General features: G+C 50.1%; 1 protein-coding gene and 1 long non-coding RNA gene across 4 annotated transcripts in view; one reads left to right on the top strand and one right to left on the bottom strand.

Annotated features, from left to right (window-relative positions):
• Positions 1-17,422, bottom strand: part of HNF1B (HNF1 homeobox B) — a 47,714-nt gene extending 30,292 nt beyond the window's left edge. For 2 of the 3 annotated variants that reach the window (XM_019545616.1, XM_019545615.1), the window contains exons 1-4: positions 17,065-17,422; positions 8,560-8,759; positions 3,205-3,469; positions 1,702-1,940 (exon numbers count right to left, since the gene is read on the bottom strand). In XM_019545616.1, coding sequence (XP_019401161.1) covers positions 1,702-1,940; positions 3,205-3,469; positions 8,560-8,759; positions 17,065-17,414 — 1,054 coding nt within the window. In that variant the 5' untranslated portion in view covers positions 17,415-17,422. The remainder of the gene's footprint in view (positions 1-1,701; positions 1,941-3,204; positions 3,470-8,559; positions 8,760-17,064) is intronic. The other variant, XM_019545617.1, reaches the window with a different exon arrangement.
• LOC109317134 lies at positions 8,768-14,534 on the top strand. The gene is made up of 2 exons (XR_002102987.1): positions 8,768-9,423; positions 9,575-14,534. It is a non-coding gene; the product is annotated as an uncharacterized LOC109317134 (long non-coding RNA).
• Positions 17,423-17,428: the final 6 nt, after the last annotated feature.

Raw genomic sequence — 17,428 nt, 5'->3', positions numbered from 1 at the left:
GGTGCTCTTTCCTGCCAAGGCAGGGGGTCGGACTAGATGATCTACCTAGGTCCCTTCCGACTCTAGCTACTATGAAACTATGAAACTATGGCTTATAGGAAAGAGGGGCATGTGGGCACTGACACCTGTCTTTAATGGTGGAATGGGCCCACGAGTGATGACAACCAACCAACCAGTCCCTTAGACCCGTCAGCTCAGAGCACAGCACCCTAAACACCCTCTCTCTTTCTGGGCTGGGGGTAGAGATGCACAGTTCTGTTTTCTGCTGGGACCCAGAGTAGGAGTCCATGCGCCCCTTTCTTCCACATCTCCTGTTCTCGGCCTGCAGAAATGCTGCCACGGCAGGGGGTGGTACGAACTCACCCCAGACTGTCGCTTGCACTGTCCTTTAAGGGCAGAGCTATGCATCTGGCAATGCTTTGCCCTCCTCAGGTGAAAAAAGCGCCTTGGGGGTTAACCCCACGTGCCCCTGGTTTCCGATGCACACCCAGCTCAGTCCTGAAAGGCCAAGGTGTTCTAGCAATGGCAGCCGGGCCAACAGGGCAGAGTCAAGCTCAAATGCTCTCCCCTCTGCCTAGCACACAGCTATGCCCACTGCTGTATCTGCCACCCTCCTCCATGGCTTTTCCCCTCCGTCAGCGTGGCAGCCTGAGTCAGTGCCAGGCACGCTCCACGGACATTGCCGCTGCGTGGGCTGGGGGCCAAAACCTGCTCACAGGAAACCCTCACCCCTACTTCATTCTCCGTCCTCTTACCATGACACAGACTTCACAAACAAGTGCCCATGCAGCAAAGCCTAGAGCCTCCATCCTATCCAGGCATGGGGCTCGGCCTGCAGATTGCTCATCCCAGGCCCACAGCCTCAGGAGCTATGTTTCAAGGTAACACAACGGACTCAATTCCCCACTCCTACCACTGTCGGTCCATTGATTTTCCTGCATTTTTCCTGATTCCACAGAAGAACCCCTGGCAGCTCCACATGACAAAAGGTCTCTGCCTTGCCCATTTCTCTTTCTACTGCAGCCGCTGCGTGGGATCTGTTTAATCAAACTGGCCAGAAGCAAAGGGAAGCCCTGCCCCTGTTGAAATCCAACCTGCTCTATCGGATAAATCAATACTCAAGAGTCAGACCTTGCTCTTATCTGCCACCTTCATGTTTGCATTACAACAGCACCCACAAGCTGCACATGAGATCAGGGAGATTCCCACACATTTTATGAGGGGCAGAGCCTGCTCCACAGAGCTGAAAAGCTAAAGGGATGAGAGTAGCAGAAGTCTAGACTGAGAATAGGAAAGTCCAGTTGTTCCCCATGGTACAGATGGAGAACTGAAGTCCAGAAAGATTCAGTGGCCAGCTTGAGTCACCAAGCAGTTGGTGGCACTGAGCCACCCCAGAACCATCCCAATACCTTAACCACGAGGCTGCGAGTCTGGAGACAAGGGGATTATGGACACACATGCACACACAAGACAACCATTTTCAAATATCTCAAAGGCTGCAATAATGAAGATGAAGAAACATTGTTCTCTTGTACCACAGAGGACAGGACGGGAGGCTGCGGGTCTAAGCTACAGCCAGTGGTCATCTAGATTAAATCGAAGGGAAAACCCAAGCAGCGGGGAGAAGGGACAAGCTGCCTAGGGCAGAGCTGCTTCATGCCCACAGTCTGTTTGGGCTGGGTTGGAAAGGGGCTGGCTTACCTGACATTTTGCTGGGCGGCGAGGAGCTGGGCTGGGTGTGGTGGGGCGAGCTGTGGGAGAGCAGGAGGTTCATACTGTGCGGCTGGCCCGTGCTGTAGGCGTCCATGGCCAGCTTCTGACGGAAGGCCTCCTCTTTCCGCCGGTTCGCAAACCAGTTGTAGACGCGAACCTCGGTCACCAGGTTGGAACCCAGCCCGTGCGCTTTGGAAGGGGACACCCCACGCTGGAGGCACTCTGCCCTGCAGGGAAGAGGACGACACTTTGGAACAGGGTGCTATGCCCAAACACCGTCACCCCGGCCCAGCACTGCCAAAGCGCATGTGTAGGTGCCAGTCAATCTGCCTCCATGCCACCCCGTGAGCGAGGTAAGATTGGAACAGCCCCGTTTTACCCTAGGGGAAACTGAGGCAGAAAGGAAAAGGTAACATGGTTATGGCCCCACAATTCATTGGTGGCAGAGCAGCTAGCTCAACCTCTCTTCCGTGGAGGTGACCTACACACCTCATCTAACACAGATATGGAAATGGCCTGCTCAGCAGTTTCTCAACACTTCACAGGCCTCAATGTATTTATCCTCACAAGCTCCGCTCCTGGAGGGGAAAGCACTGTTATTCCATCTAACAGATGGAGAACTGAGGCACAAAGCGGGCAAGCAACTTGCCAGAGGTCATAAGGGAAGTTTGTAGCAGAGCAGGGACATGAATCCAAGTCCCAAACTAATGCTATAACCATTGATCCAGGCTTCCTCAACCTGTGCCTTGTAGTTCTGGTGCCAGTCCAAGGATGCATATAAAATTATGCATTCAAATGCATTCAAGAACCCCAAGAGGGGCCTGGTGGGGCTTTGGGGGTAGATCTGAGCTGACATTTAGGATGGGGGCGCTGCCCAAACCTAGCCAACTCCTCACTAATCAAGAGTGAGAGAGAGGCACCAAGTCCAGCTGTGCACAGAGGTGCTGCTGGGCTCTGGACAAGCCGGGATGTAGACCATGACAGGCTTTGCCGGATGGGACCTGCGAGTGCACAGTCGACTCCTAACACGTGAGGACACACAGCAGCTTCAGCAGAGTCAGGGTCAGCGATGCACATGCCGGGACCATCTTCCAGATCAGAGCCTCAATCAGCAGAACCCACTCATCCGCTCCGACAACGAAACACTAGGCAGAAGGCTAGTCTACATGGTGCCACCTTCTGCTTGATTTCAGAACCACCTCTCTGAAACACTAGGGAAACCAAACCCTGCAAGCTTTGCAACTCATTTCCTCCTCCAAGGTGGAAGCCAAGAGTGCAGAAGCAGCAGGACGGTGAGGAAGGGATGGAACAGCGTCTCCAGGATCACCAACATTTATCAGCAGGTCCTGGCAAGCTCCCTCTCCTACAGCCTAGGACAATAGAGCCGCGGCTGTGTTGGCTCATTTGTTTGTTTTAAACAAAGGCTCTCAACTCAGTCGGGAGACAATGGGTGGGGGATGCAGCCCGGAGCCAAGCCAGCGCCCGGTTTACCTATTGCATTCCTCCACCAGCGCCTCCCTTTCCTCCTTGCTCGGGTTCTTTTGGCGGTCGTAGGCCTGGTACAAGATTTGTTGCGAGGCAGGCCCCCATTTGAAGCGATTCCGCCGCATCTTCTTGCTGGGGGTTTCAGAGCAGGCGTCATCAAGCTGCCCCACGCCCTGGCTCTGCTGATTGAACTCTGGAAAGAGAAACAGCAGCTGATCCTGACTGCTTTTGTCTGTCATATTTCCAGAACCCTGGACTGTCTGGTTGAACTCTGAAAGAGAAAGGAGCAAGATTTGATCGGGCCTATAGCCACTGCCACTCAGAAAGGAACCTTCAATCACATGCATATTGTCACATTGCTTCCTCATGCTTGTCTGTCTGTCTCTGCGCCCGCCTGCTGCCTTGTCTTTCCCCGACTGCCAGCTCTCTGGGGCTGGCACCGTTTTGCAAGACCCACCGTGGGGTTCTGCTGCAGAGCCGGGGTTCCCAGCTGCTTCGCGAAAACAAGCCAGCATGGCTTTTAAACTCTGACCCTTGAATATCAACCCAGTGACTCCTGTTCCTAGCCCTGCCGTGTCTGCTAGGACAGACGTGCTCAGTGGTGACAGACCAAGTACAGGACGTATCAGCCACGCCGACCCCACCCAAGCCCCACTGCCATCAGGAACAAGGTCAATAGCATTATCCTCAGATATGGGAGACTGGGGCTGGGTAATCACATCAGTCCAGGCCTCTGATCTCTGCTATAGAGCCTCAGTGTGATTGCTGCCAGGGGAGAAAAAAAAAAGGCTATTGTTTCAAATGCAGCCTGGATCCCGGCCAGCTGAGAGTGGGGAGCCCTTTCCTCCAGCCCTTCCCAAACCTGTCCACTTCCTAGCAGTGAAAATCATGAAGATTGAGCACACCACCAACTCTGGGGCCCAGCTCTGTGTAGCTCCTAAGACCTTTTCACGTTGCTTCTCCCATGGGAAAAGCACCTGGCTGTTGGCACATTAATGCTTTTGCAAACCAGCTGAAGTGGCCCTTTGCTCTCTGGATCGATCCCACCCGGCTCTCCGCAGTGTCCATGCCAAGCCAAGCTGGCAGCCTGACACGGATGTAACCCAGCCCAGGACGTGTCCTCAGCTATTTGTCAAGAGCTGCCAGTGCACTCTGCAGGCCCCTTTGTGTGGGGAAGGTGAGGGGCATGCGTGGTGAGACGTGTTCCTGAGAGGCACAGGTCTCCTCACCTACTTGTGCCCCTGCTTCCTCATCTGAGGCTCTCCTCCCTCATGAGAACAGCAATATTTCAGAAGCCCCTGTTTCTGCCCAAAGCATGAGCATGAATAAATGACCAGCAATGGGCCATCCCCAGATGAGCAGACTGCCACTTGAGAAGGGGACCCCGTGGGTGTCCTCCTTCCTCTCCCTGTGCCTCAGGTCCCTCAGCTGCACTGCAGCTCTACCCTGCCTCTTCCTGATCTCCAGACAGTGATACCACGGGGCAGGAGGCATCCCTTGCTAGGGGAATATTCACATGGACTCAACGGGAAGCCAAGGGGTGTCCTCCCGAGACGTGACACAACTCCAAACCACGAGGAGTGGAGCTGTTAGTGCAGCGCCATGTGCGAGCTCGTGGGAGGAGCCGCAGGCAGGCAGATACCCGATTTGGCAGGCAGCGCATGTGCAGCGGGCACTGCGCTGGAGCAATGCAGGCCCTGATCCCAGCTGGGCTCTGCACAAAAACCACCGGGGATGCATCCAGGTGGGTGTGCTTACAACCCGCTTTGATTCCTGCTCCATCCAAAGTTTAAAACCAACTGCACGGCTGGGGTAGCAGCATTTCTAGTCAGGCAGTGCAACTTCATGGCCCGCTGTCATCTACCTGATCCCTTCTAAATTCTTCACAAGCGTTAATGACCCTCCCTCCTTTTTAATGGGTCTTGATGGTCCACCAATCAGGCTAGCCTTTCTTCTCCAATTCCACTGTCTGCTAGCTGCTCCTCCTCATGGAGCTCCTCTTTTGCAGCCCTGCAGGTTGTTTTTAGCTCCTTCGTATAAAGTTATATTTGTTTTTGCTTCCATCTTAAACTGAATAAGGCAGCCCTAGGTCCCCAGTGTATTAGTAAAGTTTCTAGTTTATTTTTAACTGGAGAAAAATGTGCGTCGTGTTATGTGGGATGACACCCCTCATCATCTGCACCCCCCTTTTTAAAATTTTAGATCAAAAATACACTGGCAGTGGCTGAGTCTGAGGCAGTCTGCCCTGCAGCCTGGTGGCAGTGAGATGATTTTTCATCCAGATCTTTTATACTTGCAAAACATATTTTAATGGACCCAGGTTCATGCTCAGTCTGCTCCAGGCAGGACCTTGGGAGCACAGCCCTGAGGACCAAGGGGGGTGGGGAGTTCTGGTGGCTCAGATAAGGTTTTGGTCTGCTCCGGACATAGGGTTGCCAACCCTCCCGGCTTGGCCAGGAGTCTACTGGAATCAGCATTGATTTCCCGGTGACTACTGAAAGCAATCCAGGAGATTTTAATAGGATATTTTAAGACAATAAACTAATATATGTTAGGAAAAAAAATCTCCCAGAATAGCTTCAGTCAAAGTTGGCACTCTACTGGGACACGGGTTGAGCTGTCCCCAGCATGGCAGTTTCCCCTCCCCTTCGGGCGACTGCTGCCAGCCTTCTCCAAGATACAGGCATAGATGCATGTTCTCAAGTTGTTATTGATGTGTACAGGGCTCACTGAGCTGTGCAGCAGCTCCTTTCATGGGAAGGCCTATATAGGGCATACATATTCATGGCTTGGGTTCCCGTGCCTGCATGTACTTGTTCAGGGAGGATTTGGTGAACTTAGAATAATGCATTAAGAGTCAGGCAGTCAAACTTCAAACAATCCCCTGAATCCTGCCTCTCTTTGTTCCTCTAGAAGGGCCCTCCTTCGCTCCAGCTCCATTTCAAATTAATTGGAAACAAACACACTCCTACAGAAATAATGGGGCCGAAAGCAACTCATGTATGCAGCAGGATTTCGGTTTCCAAACCTCACACCCTGAGCCATGGCAGCGCAGCATGCGCACCCAGAGAAGGGGTGACCTTCCTCGCCTGCCCGCCGCAGAGCTGGGACATGTCAGCAAAGCCGTAAAGGGAGGCTGATGGCAGGTTTTATTATTCTCAGTTTTGCTGGGAAATTCTCCCTCTATCTATAATGGCTTTTTCCCTTGTGACAACAAGGGAAGCAAAAAGTGCAGGGCAAAGTTGGAGCAGACATGGGATTTTTTTCTTTCTAAAGTCTCCAGGTGTCTTTCCAAAGCACTGACACTGCATTCTAAAAACTGTCTGGGCTTCCCATCTTTCCCGAGCAAATGGGAGGCTGCATCTTCCTGCAGGCCAAAGTTGGAACAATTTTTCTCAGATACTCATTAAAGTCTAGTCCTGCCCATCTCCCTGCACATGAACAGCCCTACTGAAGCCAGTGGGATTCCTGGTAGTAATAAGAGTTGTTTCATGAGGAGCTTCCTATACGGCCTCCTTCCGTATCACCCGGCTCAACGGCTCAGGCTACACACTGAGATCCAGGTAGGTGAAAAAGGAACTATGAAGACTCCAAAACTGGTCTGCATTTTTCGTTACCTAAAGTGGGACCTAGGGATTTTGCAGGTTTTTTTTTAAAAAGGACGCTGCCAAGTTAAAAATCCAATTTAAAAAAAATAATAGAAAGGGTCCCGGAGCAGGCAACAGTGTCCCTGCTTCTACTGTTATTAACTTAGATCATTCAAGCAAGAATGTGACGGTTCTAATTAACTGTCCACCACTTGTGCAATTTGTTTGGACAGCGAAACTGGAAGAGTCAAAGACTAGGTCAGGCAGTCCATTGTCCTGTCCTTGGCGGGGAAGATAGTCTGCTGTCCCAAGGAAAGGGTCCCTTGGAGACTGTTTGACAGGCTAATGCCGCAGAAGTTGCTGTTGGGAAGCTTCTCACACAGAAATCATTTCCCTCTGAATTTCAGCTCATCACCAATCCATCTCCTTTGGTCAAATATGAGCTAATTCATGTGCCTCAGCTTACTGAGCACTTACTCAATCAAGTAGTGCACCTTTCCTTTTTAGGGCTGATCCCCATAAACCCCCCTGCCCTCCCCAGTGATTTCAGTAGGAACAAGATCACATCCTCAAGATCTTATTCTCACTAGTCACCCCCTTGGCTGTATATTATTGCTGGCCTGAGTCAGACACTACCCAAAGAAGCCAAGTTCTCTTGCAATTTTTTTTTTTTGGGGGGGGGGGAGCTGTTTTTGTTTTTCTTTGATGGGGATTGTTTTATTATATTATTTTTTACAGGTGGAATATATTGATCTCTGCATCACTCAGGTCTCACTTAAGTAGGCAGAAGATATGTTCAAAGGGCATAACCTACCCATATAATGCAAGTCTCATCCTAAAAATCGGCACTAATTTGTGATCTGTTGTTCTGTCCTGTAGCTATGAACCTTTCTGATTCTCATCCATTAGCAGAGGCTGCAAGCTAATTTAAAAACAGGGGAGTTTTAACACTTTTTTCTTTAATTCATAACTCTGTTTCTATTAAAATTAGGATTTGCCCCTAAAATATTGCTGCTTTATTCCAACCAGTACAGCAATCATTTTAAGGACGCAAATGAAAATACTGTGCAAAATATTTTCCCCCTCAAATATTCACATGAAAAACAGATTGGACTCCCTCTATTTTGTTCACCTCCCAGTTTTAGAGACCATTTCACATAACTCTGCACCACTGCTAATAAAGCCATTGATAGGGACAGCCAGAAACTCAGCAATTTTCAAGTATTAAACAAAATTACCCAGAGGCTCAAATCCAGCAAAAAATAGTTAAGCACATGCCTCACTTTGCAGAGGAGATCTGACTACTCATATGGATCTAGACAGGCACCTCGTTTAAAACACCCTTTAAAAACAGGGGCACAGGGCATGAATATTTGCCTCCTGAAACCTAAATGCAAGAGCTATATCCAACCCATCCATGATCAGGGGATGGGATTAATGTGTCCAGTTCAAGCAGCCAGAATTTCAAATGGCCCCAACCAATGGTTTAGGGAGAAGCTACAAATCAAGAATGATTTGCAAAATACTTTTGCTTGGAGCCACAGTGCTAGCAGTAAGTGCCGGAGTCCAGTCCTACCCAACAAAGCATGTGCTTACCCATGCACACGGTCTGATGTGCTTAAAGCCAAACGTTTGCTTTAGTGAGTGGAGGCCTTGATAAATACACCAAGCTGGCCGGTGCAGTCGCTTTGATGAGCGGATCTGCACCTTAAGAGGCCCCTCTGCCTTGCAACAAAGCCTGGAAAAGTCAGAGCGGTTAAACCAGGGTACTTACGTCTGAGGATCTCTCGCTGCTTGCGGACGTACCACGTGTAGAGCGCCGCCCGCTTTTGCGTTTTCATGGGGGTGCCCTTGTTGAGGTGCTGGGAGAGGTGAGACTGGTTCAAGCCGGTGACATCCACCACCTCCCTCTGGGGGATGTTGTGCTGCTGCATGTAACCCTTGATCATTTTTGCAGCCCGCCAGGGGTCTTCGCTAAATAGGAGAGAAAAGGGTTAATGTCACCTGTGGAAAGGGCTCAGGATCAGCAATTCTAGAGGTAGAGCCTCAGGCTGAGGAACTGTTCCTAAAGCAATGGTACCACTGTGATTTCTGACCTCAGGCGAACCCAGCATCCACTACTGATGGGCAGAAAACCCCACAAGAGGACTCCCTAGCAGGCACCAAGGAGAGCAGTCTTAGGCTAGGAACAGACATTGCATTTGCCCCTGGATAAACTGTGCCATTACAAAAATATCCCGGGCTGGCTGCGTACGCACATTGCCCTTCTGATCATGGTTTAGCGAGTGGCTGAATGCACTGCTACTTTTTTGCCATTGACTCAATGACACAATCCTGTGGTAACTCTGCAGACACACTTTGCAATATCCTGGGATAAACTTTTACTATTTCTTATTGGGGAAACTTTTTTTTTAGGATTTATCCCAGGACAATAGAAACAGATGTCTGTATGGCTGCACTTTATCCTGGGGTAAAATGTTTTATCCTAGGATAAACGTGACATCTGTTTGCAGCCTTATGGGCTACAGGCAAGCTTCCTTAAAGAAGCTGCACGAAACTAGCATGGAGAAAGAAACGCTGGAAGGAGCAGTTTGGGGTCCCATCCTGCTCTTTTTGAAAGCAAAGCCAAAGTTCCCAAGTGGCTTTTGAAGAGAAAATCCAGCAAATATGGTTGGTAGAATCGTGACAGGTGACTGCACTGCCTTTTCCCTTGGGACTAGTCCTATTGATCTGCAGTCAAACAACTGAGAGCAGGTCGGGTTTAAATCTTTCAAAGCCAAAGTTCCCAGGTGAACTGACTCGGACCCACTGGTGTCTGATCCAAAAACTTGAGCCTTCCCGTCACACTTGACTTCCAGTGGGAGTTAACCGCTGCTGGTTGCAAAGTGAATTTGGGAAGGCTGCCCAGTGGTGAAAGCAGAGAACGGGCAGACAGGAACTCTGGACCCCATTGTATAATCTGGAGGCAGCTCGCTTGACCTCCCTCTATACCTCAGTTGACTCATCTGTGAACTAGGAACAATAACTTACCCACCTCACCGATATACTGTGAGGCTTACTATCTGTAAAGTTGCACCCCCGAATGAAAGGCTAAACAGATATGGTAATTATCATTACTGTTCCTGCTCATGCTAACTTCTCCCTCTGATGTCTTGTGTGCATGAGGAATTCCAATACAGGTGTTGTTATAGCGGTAAGGGCAACAGGAATAAAAAACTCTTGGTCAGACATGTTTCATTTTACCTGGCCTGTGTTTTGCCATGTTACTACTGAGTTACATCCAAAAATAACCCCAGATCCTCCAAAAATAACCCCAGATCCTCCGAAGTGTAAAGCAAAGAACTTTGGCCCGACCATTACTGCCAAGACCCAGAACTTATCGGCTTGATCTCTACCGAGATCTGTTCAGCACCTACCAAGCACCAGCCGTGCCTGACAAATTAAATCCAGCAATAGTCCCCGGGCGCTCGCGGCTGTACATCCATGAACAGAATTGCCTGCTCGTTAATCGTGAAACTTGCCCACTGAATCAGAAACTCCAGCTCCCCTTAATGACACCTCTCTCCTCCAGACCTGCTTCCTTCTGAAGACAGCCCAAAGGGTTAATAAGCCTGAGCTGTGGCAAATCAAGAGGAGAAAGCTGGTGAAAGTTTGCTTGGAGTCAGGGTGGGCATTGGGACTTTGGTCCGAAAATACCCAGCCCCTGGTGACCTTCAGAGCATGCCGCAGCACTCATCTTTTTCTCCCAGGCATTTAAAAACAGAATGGGGGCAATCCAGAGGGAAAGAAATTATGAAGGTGTTTGGAGCTTGGAGTTGGCTGGTAGTGCTGCGTTGTAGTTACTGGTGGATCCCTGGATCCTGGAAAGATTTAAAACCGACCTGCTCTCAGTAGTTTGACTGCAGATCAGTAGGACTACTCCCAATGGAAAAGGCAGTGCAGTCACCTGTCACGATTCTACCAACAATATTTGCTAGATTTTCGCTTCAAAATTCTCACCTCTTCTCAATGAGATGAGGATCTCAGTTTTCATCTAAGCACCAAAAAACCCCAAACTATATTTATAACCCACAGGATAACGGAGAAAAGCTGCAAAACACAAAATGACTGCACTCTAACGACTCAGAAACCAGGAGAAGTGGGGAGTGGGGAGAAAGAAATGCACTTTTATTATTTCTTTTGAATCTTGCAATATTTCAAGGCTTGGGTTCACACAGGTATGAATATTTGCAAAATATCTGCATTGCATTTTTGAGCCACAACTAGGACACGTACTATATGTTAACACCCCCGCCCTTCAGGAGACTCATATTGTTCTAAATATCAAATAAAATACAGGGTAAAAACTTTTAAATCCACTGCACACAGATATGCAGAGGCTGGTTATTATGAAATGTAGTTAAATGACCTGGATTTCTCTGCTTTTTTTTTTTTTTTTGCACAGGCAAGGACCCCAAATCTAAAGAAAACACTTGTACGCTGAAAAATCCTCTTGGAACACAAGCTTGGTCGCAGCGCTGCTCGAAAATAATGAGATATTCTAATGCCGTATTTGGAATAACCATCCAACGACTTCTTCAAGTCATTTGTTATTCTGGATCCTTCCACTTGTCGAAGGAAAACAAAACAAAACAAAATATCGATTTCTTACTTTCTCTCTTGAATGCAGTTTGAAAAACAAAACTGCTCAGAATTAAAGTGAAAGCAATGCAGCAAAACGAGAAAAAAAATGACGGTCATGTGGTTATACCAAAAACACCGTTGTCCCCTATCCTGCATTCTCCAAGCACTGAAGATTTCTTCCAGGTTTAATCAGATCTGGGGTACACGGTGTCTGGGATGATGACCTCATTAGATCCAGCAGATTCCAAACTAGACACTTCCTGAATTTCAGAGCCTTTAATAAATGCTGCCTAATTATATTGGTGACTTTTTCAATGAGAGCACTTTAAAGAAGCCCTCTGCTCCATACTGGCTCCCTTCTAGGGCACCTCTCCTTGCACTGTGTGTTACACGTGCCTGCGTTTGTACACAGAACATAGATTATTTCAGTTTGATGCAGAAGTCCGACTGGTCGCAGCTCAAGATCCAATTGCGCTATACAGACAACAACAAAAAGACATCTTCTGTCTCCGGGACGTGTCATGCCCCTTTGGCCGAGTGCTCCTGACCAAGCTTCTGTGCCCACATACAACGACCTAGGATAATGGGTTTGGTACAGACAACTCTAAGAGGGGGTTATAAACCACGTCAAATTAAAGTAATTTCAAAGTGACGGTCCAAGTCTATTTCAACAAAGCGGAGAAGGGAAGATCCTGAAATGCAGAAGAGGTGAGAGCGACCGCAGAAAAGCAGTCATAAGAAGTGGCACGAACATGGCACCCTGGTCATTTGTCACTGCGCTGAATGCTAACGATCACCTCGGCTCAATGGATTTTTCAGATCACGCTGCTTGTACCGTTTCATGCCACGTCCGCAACCCCGCAAAGACGTAAGCGTCCAAGTAACTCGGACTTCAAAGGCAGCGCACACGTGAATCATTCCTTGCATGCTGCAGAATCGGCCCCTTAATCGTAGCGAACAGCGCTGGATCAGGGGTTATGCAGAGTTCCCCAACCAGACAGACGGTCTGGGGAGCCTTGCATTCAATTTACAGCAAACAGAGCTGCCCTGTTCCAAACACAAATCATTTTAGAGGCGTCTTATTTGCAGGGGGAGCCAATGAGATCAGTGGGACTACTCATGTGAGTAAAGGAGGCCGTTCTTGAGCAACGGCTATTCTTTTTCCAGCCTCCTCTCCTTCCCCTGCCTGGGCCTTTCTACTGTTCTTATCACCTTTGCATCTCAAGTGAAATCCTATTTCACAGGAATAGCTGCTTGAATGAAGATCATTAACTGGCTCCTACTATGTCCACAATGCTTCCCCTTTACACCCTAGTGAATGAGCTTACCAGCGTATTTATGGACCTATGCGAATATTACAGCCTGTTCGAAGTTTTGAACACAAACACTGCCGGGTCCCGATTCTAACGTTAGTGCTTGTCCAACCAGTGAAGACAAACAATGCCACATGACCTGCCTGCCGTCCACACTAACCACAATCAGCTCTTAAATTTTGGACACCTTCTTTGTAATGTTTGGGGGTGGGGGGAAGCCAAGAGGGGAATGATCTACAGAGCGAAGCTCCTTGCTACGAAGGTAAGATAGCCCAGTTTGAATAAAGCAGAGCCGAGAAAAAAGCACTCATTCACAGAACAAAACTCATCTAATCCATTTTACCCCACCAATTATCAGCACAGTTCCCCCAGGCTAGGGCTACAACTCCCAGCCCTGAGGAAGCTGAACCCCGAGAGGCTCCTCAGAGCTGAAATCTGTCCGCGCCGGTGGTCCCCGGGTTATTCTTGGTTCAGGGTCCCTTTAAAGTGGAGGAGAGAGCCAGGCCTCTCGCCCCCCGACCAAGGTGAACTAACAACAGTCTGTGCCGGCTGCAAGGCCAGAATAATAAAACCAATTATTCCCATTCTTCAAGGAGCCTCCCGGTACACTGAGATCCAGAAATCCTGTGAATTGCTGTAGTTACAGCCCTTATTCTTGAGCTGCCCGGTTGTGGCTGGAAACTGAAAGCCTGTCTCACAAGACTTGCCTTCTGCCTTCCTCTGGCAAAAGCAATCATTTCACCCCACATACGAGCAGATGCTTTCATTATGAAAGTCCTCATCACCTTAAGACGAGGGCTCTCTGGACAAAAACGCAGAGAGCATTCGTTATCCGCTGTAAAGGGCAGGAACAGCTCTGAAGTTTCACGGCTTTCATGACTTAGGGATGGGGATGAAGAAGGCAAAAACTGCTCGCAACACCACCTCAATTTTCCACCTGGAGATCTCCGATAAGGCAGTAGGCATTAATATCCCCATTTTATACAGAGGAAACAGAGGGACCGGAAAGTACCATGCAGAAGAGCAATGGCAGAACTGGGAATAGAGCTGAGATCTCCAGTGTGACAGGCCAGTGCTCTAAAAACACAGTCCTTGGTGTCCTTATTTCCTTAATGGAGTTTTCTATTAGAAAGGGGTTAACTAGAGACAGGATAGAGAGCATCAGGGTTAAATCTGCAGTGAAAAACTGGGCAAAATATTTCCAAAGAATGGTACATTCAACACAAAAGAAAAAAAGAAGAAGAAGAAATTCAAGAAAGGGAATAAAAACAGTCTGCAAATTCACATCACATTTGGCAGATATTTACAATTCCAAATAGAGGGAAACATCAAGAGGTCACCAGCTTTCATTTTGGACATTTTCATAACAAAATGCTTCATCTTGGAAGCATTGTCAACACTTCTAAACTGAATACGGTTCAACGTTTCCCTAGAAAATGGCAATTCCCATTGAACAAAATGACTTTCAAGGGGGGGAAAAAAGGTACTGAACCAAGTTACTTGAATCCACAAACAAAACAAGCGGGTTTTTTTCAAGTTAACTGAAGCATTCTGGCTGGACACAAAACGAAATCGTTCACAGTTTTTGTTTCACCTAAATAGCCTAAAAAAAATTCTGCTCTGTTTCTACCCAGGAATGATTGTCTTTTTTTCCCCAAAAAACATTTTTGGAGCTGCCACCGACCAGAAAAATGCAATATTTGCCCAAGTCTAATCTGGACCATCAGTATTCATGTGCTGATGGGAGTGAGATTGGGTGAAAGAGAGAAAAAAGGATATTTCCATAGTATTATAAAACCCAATCGTGATCCTGTGTTCCTTCCTGTTGAAATCAGTGAAGTGTTTTTCCGCGGTAAAGGTAACTGGACAAACAACAGCTGTGATATATACTCCAAAAGGGGCATTTCTCACACACCTCCTACTCTTCTGAGTGGGACTTCTCTGTTGATAACAAAGTTGTCTCTTTGGTTGCACAAGAAGTTTCTTTCCAAGGATTCCCTAGCCCTCTCAGCCTCTTCCCCAGCCTTGAAAACAGGTAAATAAAACGCAACAACATCCTCCGAGAAATATGCCAAGAATTTATACCCGTGGATTAGAAAACAGGCTCTCTGCACAGAAGATGTATCTAATCTGGATCTCTCTGCACACACAAAGGATTAAAAGCTCCTAGGTGTGCTGTGTTCGCATTCATCGTTCCCCCTTTTATTTCAGACAGGCATTTTGCATAGCGCACTGGAACTCTGCACCGACATCACCAGAGATTCAGCTCGGCATTTCTCACTTCACCTTCAAGGGAGAGGTGGATTTTTGTACAGGGCTCCTCAGGAATCAAAGCCCAAATGGGACCAAAAACTCCTCTGGAAATCAATGCCATTGAAGAACCTAAATCCCTTTTAAAATCCTCCCCACGTGTCTGCTCTGTCTCCCTTTCGTTAGGGGTTTTTTTTAAATAAAAAAAAAGGGGGCTATTTTGGATGATATCCCCTACCATGTTTGGATGATAAGCAGTTGCCAGACCCAGTTTGAGGACAAACTAGGAGACAAACACAGGAGAAGGCAACAGGTAATTTAAGTACAGGTCAACCACCGCCAGGGTCGACCCGTGGATCTTCCACAGGGATGGGACAGGACCTTGCAGGGATATCTGAGCACAGGACAAAGTGGGTGACTGGGTCAACCGCTATTTTCTGAGCCAAGGAGAAAACACGATTTCTGCACCCTATTGGGACCCAAACCAGCCCCATGAAGTCCAAGGAGTGAGAGCAGAGACGGGGGCAGCCTGTAGCCAGAAGAAAGGGTGGGTGACTCTCAGATCCCCGGGCTCCCACTCCAAGTACAAAGGCCTCTCTTAAGGCAAACACCAGTTCTTTGCAAAACGCTCTCCAGGGACATGGCCTGATCTTTTTTTCATCAAAGGCAAATGCTGCACTAGGTGTTAGGGCACCTGGGGAAGAGCTGCAGGACTTTGGGCAAGATCCTGCCTGTCAGCACTGTCCAGGTAAATACCCTGGTGCTGGCGGGTTGGCCAAGAGGCCCCAAGGATGCCTCTACTCGCAGAGAAGAGATGCAAGAAAATGCAGCAAGCTGCAGGGTGAGGGACGCAGACTGGACGGGACACACCTTGTTCTCCTGACTGGGAGCAGAGAGAAACAGGGGCCAGATCGCAAGAAAACACACCAAGGCACCTGGGAACAAGGAGCAGAGGCGGCCAGACCAGGAAGGCAGGGGTGGGAGCTGAGAAACAGGCTGAAAACTCCCAGGAAATTTTCCACTCAAATCAATGCCTCTTCCCCAGCTGCTGGGTCTGGGCTGAGTTAGCTTGCAAGGGAGCACTGAGCTAATGAGGACTGTTTCGCTGTTTGCCCAGCCCTCCCCCCCTCATCAGTTTTATCTGCCTGGTATTGTCTCCCTGTAGGTGCAGAGCGCTGTTAACTGTCGGGGCGCAGGGACCCTAAAGCAACAATGGGGCCCGGATCCCCAGTGAGAGCCCCTCTGGACCACCGCAACAGCAGCGCTCACTGAGGGATTGCACAAGGGTGCTGGCTGGCAGAAAGTCCCTGCCAGGACGTAAGACGGTCACCCCCCACGTCCCGGCAGATATTCCCCGGAGCTGCAGCGAAGGCTCGGCCGGGCGATCTCCGGAGGGCCCTTCCTTCCACCCTGTTTTTCTAGGAGTCTCCCGCTGATGGGTGACCAACCTGGTGCTCACCGCTAGATTTAGACACACACACGGTCGCGGGCCAGGCTCTCCTTAAAGCCCCTTGGCCCAGTGATGTAAAGGGCCCTTTCTGCAAAGGAGAATCAGGCCCACAGCACAGCGGGTCACCCGCCCATGCTGGAAGGCAGGCAGGAGAGAGGGAGTTTCCAGGCGCTTGGGCCCTGCAGTTCAGAGACCCGCGGCAGGCTTTGAGGGCTGGCGTTAGAGGGGTGGAGGGCTGTGCTGCCCCTTTGTTGCCCTCCAGCAGCCTGGCCCTGAGGATCGGCGCAGAGCCACAGCGTCCGCAGGCGGCCCCGGGCCCTTCCATCACAGCAGCCCCGCGCTGCAGCAGGGGCCTTCTCCCCCTCCAAGGAGGCTCCGCAGGGCCAACCCCCATCCGCCCAGCTGCCCCCCGCTCGGCCCCACGCCCCAGGGGGAAGCAGCTGCTCTTCCCTGACTTCCGAGCCGCAAAAGAGAGATCCCCATGTAGGGCTTCCCTCTCCACGCCCCGCACTCGGGCAACCCCCAGCCCGCCGGACCGCTGCCCCGGACGGCCGGTGGAAAGAAAGGGCTCGCCGCCTGCCCGGCTCCACGTGCGGGGCCGCCCCCGGCGGGCGCGGGAGCCCCGACGGGCGGGCGCGCCCACCTGATCATGCGGTCCACCTCGGCGCGCTGCTCCGCCGCCTCCTCCGTGTTGAGCGCCTGCAGCTCGCGCAGGATCTGCGGCGTGTCGAAGTCGTCGCCGTCCTCGGAGCCCTCGTCGCCGGACAGCTTGCCCTTGGCGTGCCCGTTGCTGAGCGGCGCGAAGCCGGCCTTGGCGTCGGGCTCGGGCCCGGCCGCGCCGGGGGACAGCGGCAGGCTCTCCAGCTTGACGCCGAAGCCGCCGGCGGGGCGGCCCATGTCCTCCAGCGCCTGCACCACCGCCTCCTTGGTGGCCCCGGAGCTGAGCAGCGCGCTGAGGAGCTCCTGCTGCAGCGAGCTCAGCTTGGACACCATCTTCCCGGGCCGGG

The sequence above is a fragment of the Crocodylus porosus genome, unplaced genomic scaffold (genome assembly GCF_001723895.1).
Source record: "Crocodylus porosus isolate Cpor-Errol unplaced genomic scaffold, CroPor_comp1, whole genome shotgun sequence".
Taxonomy (NCBI): Eukaryota; Metazoa; Chordata; order Crocodylia; family Crocodylidae; genus Crocodylus; species Crocodylus porosus.
This window is presented reverse-complemented; position numbering and strand designations above follow the sequence as displayed.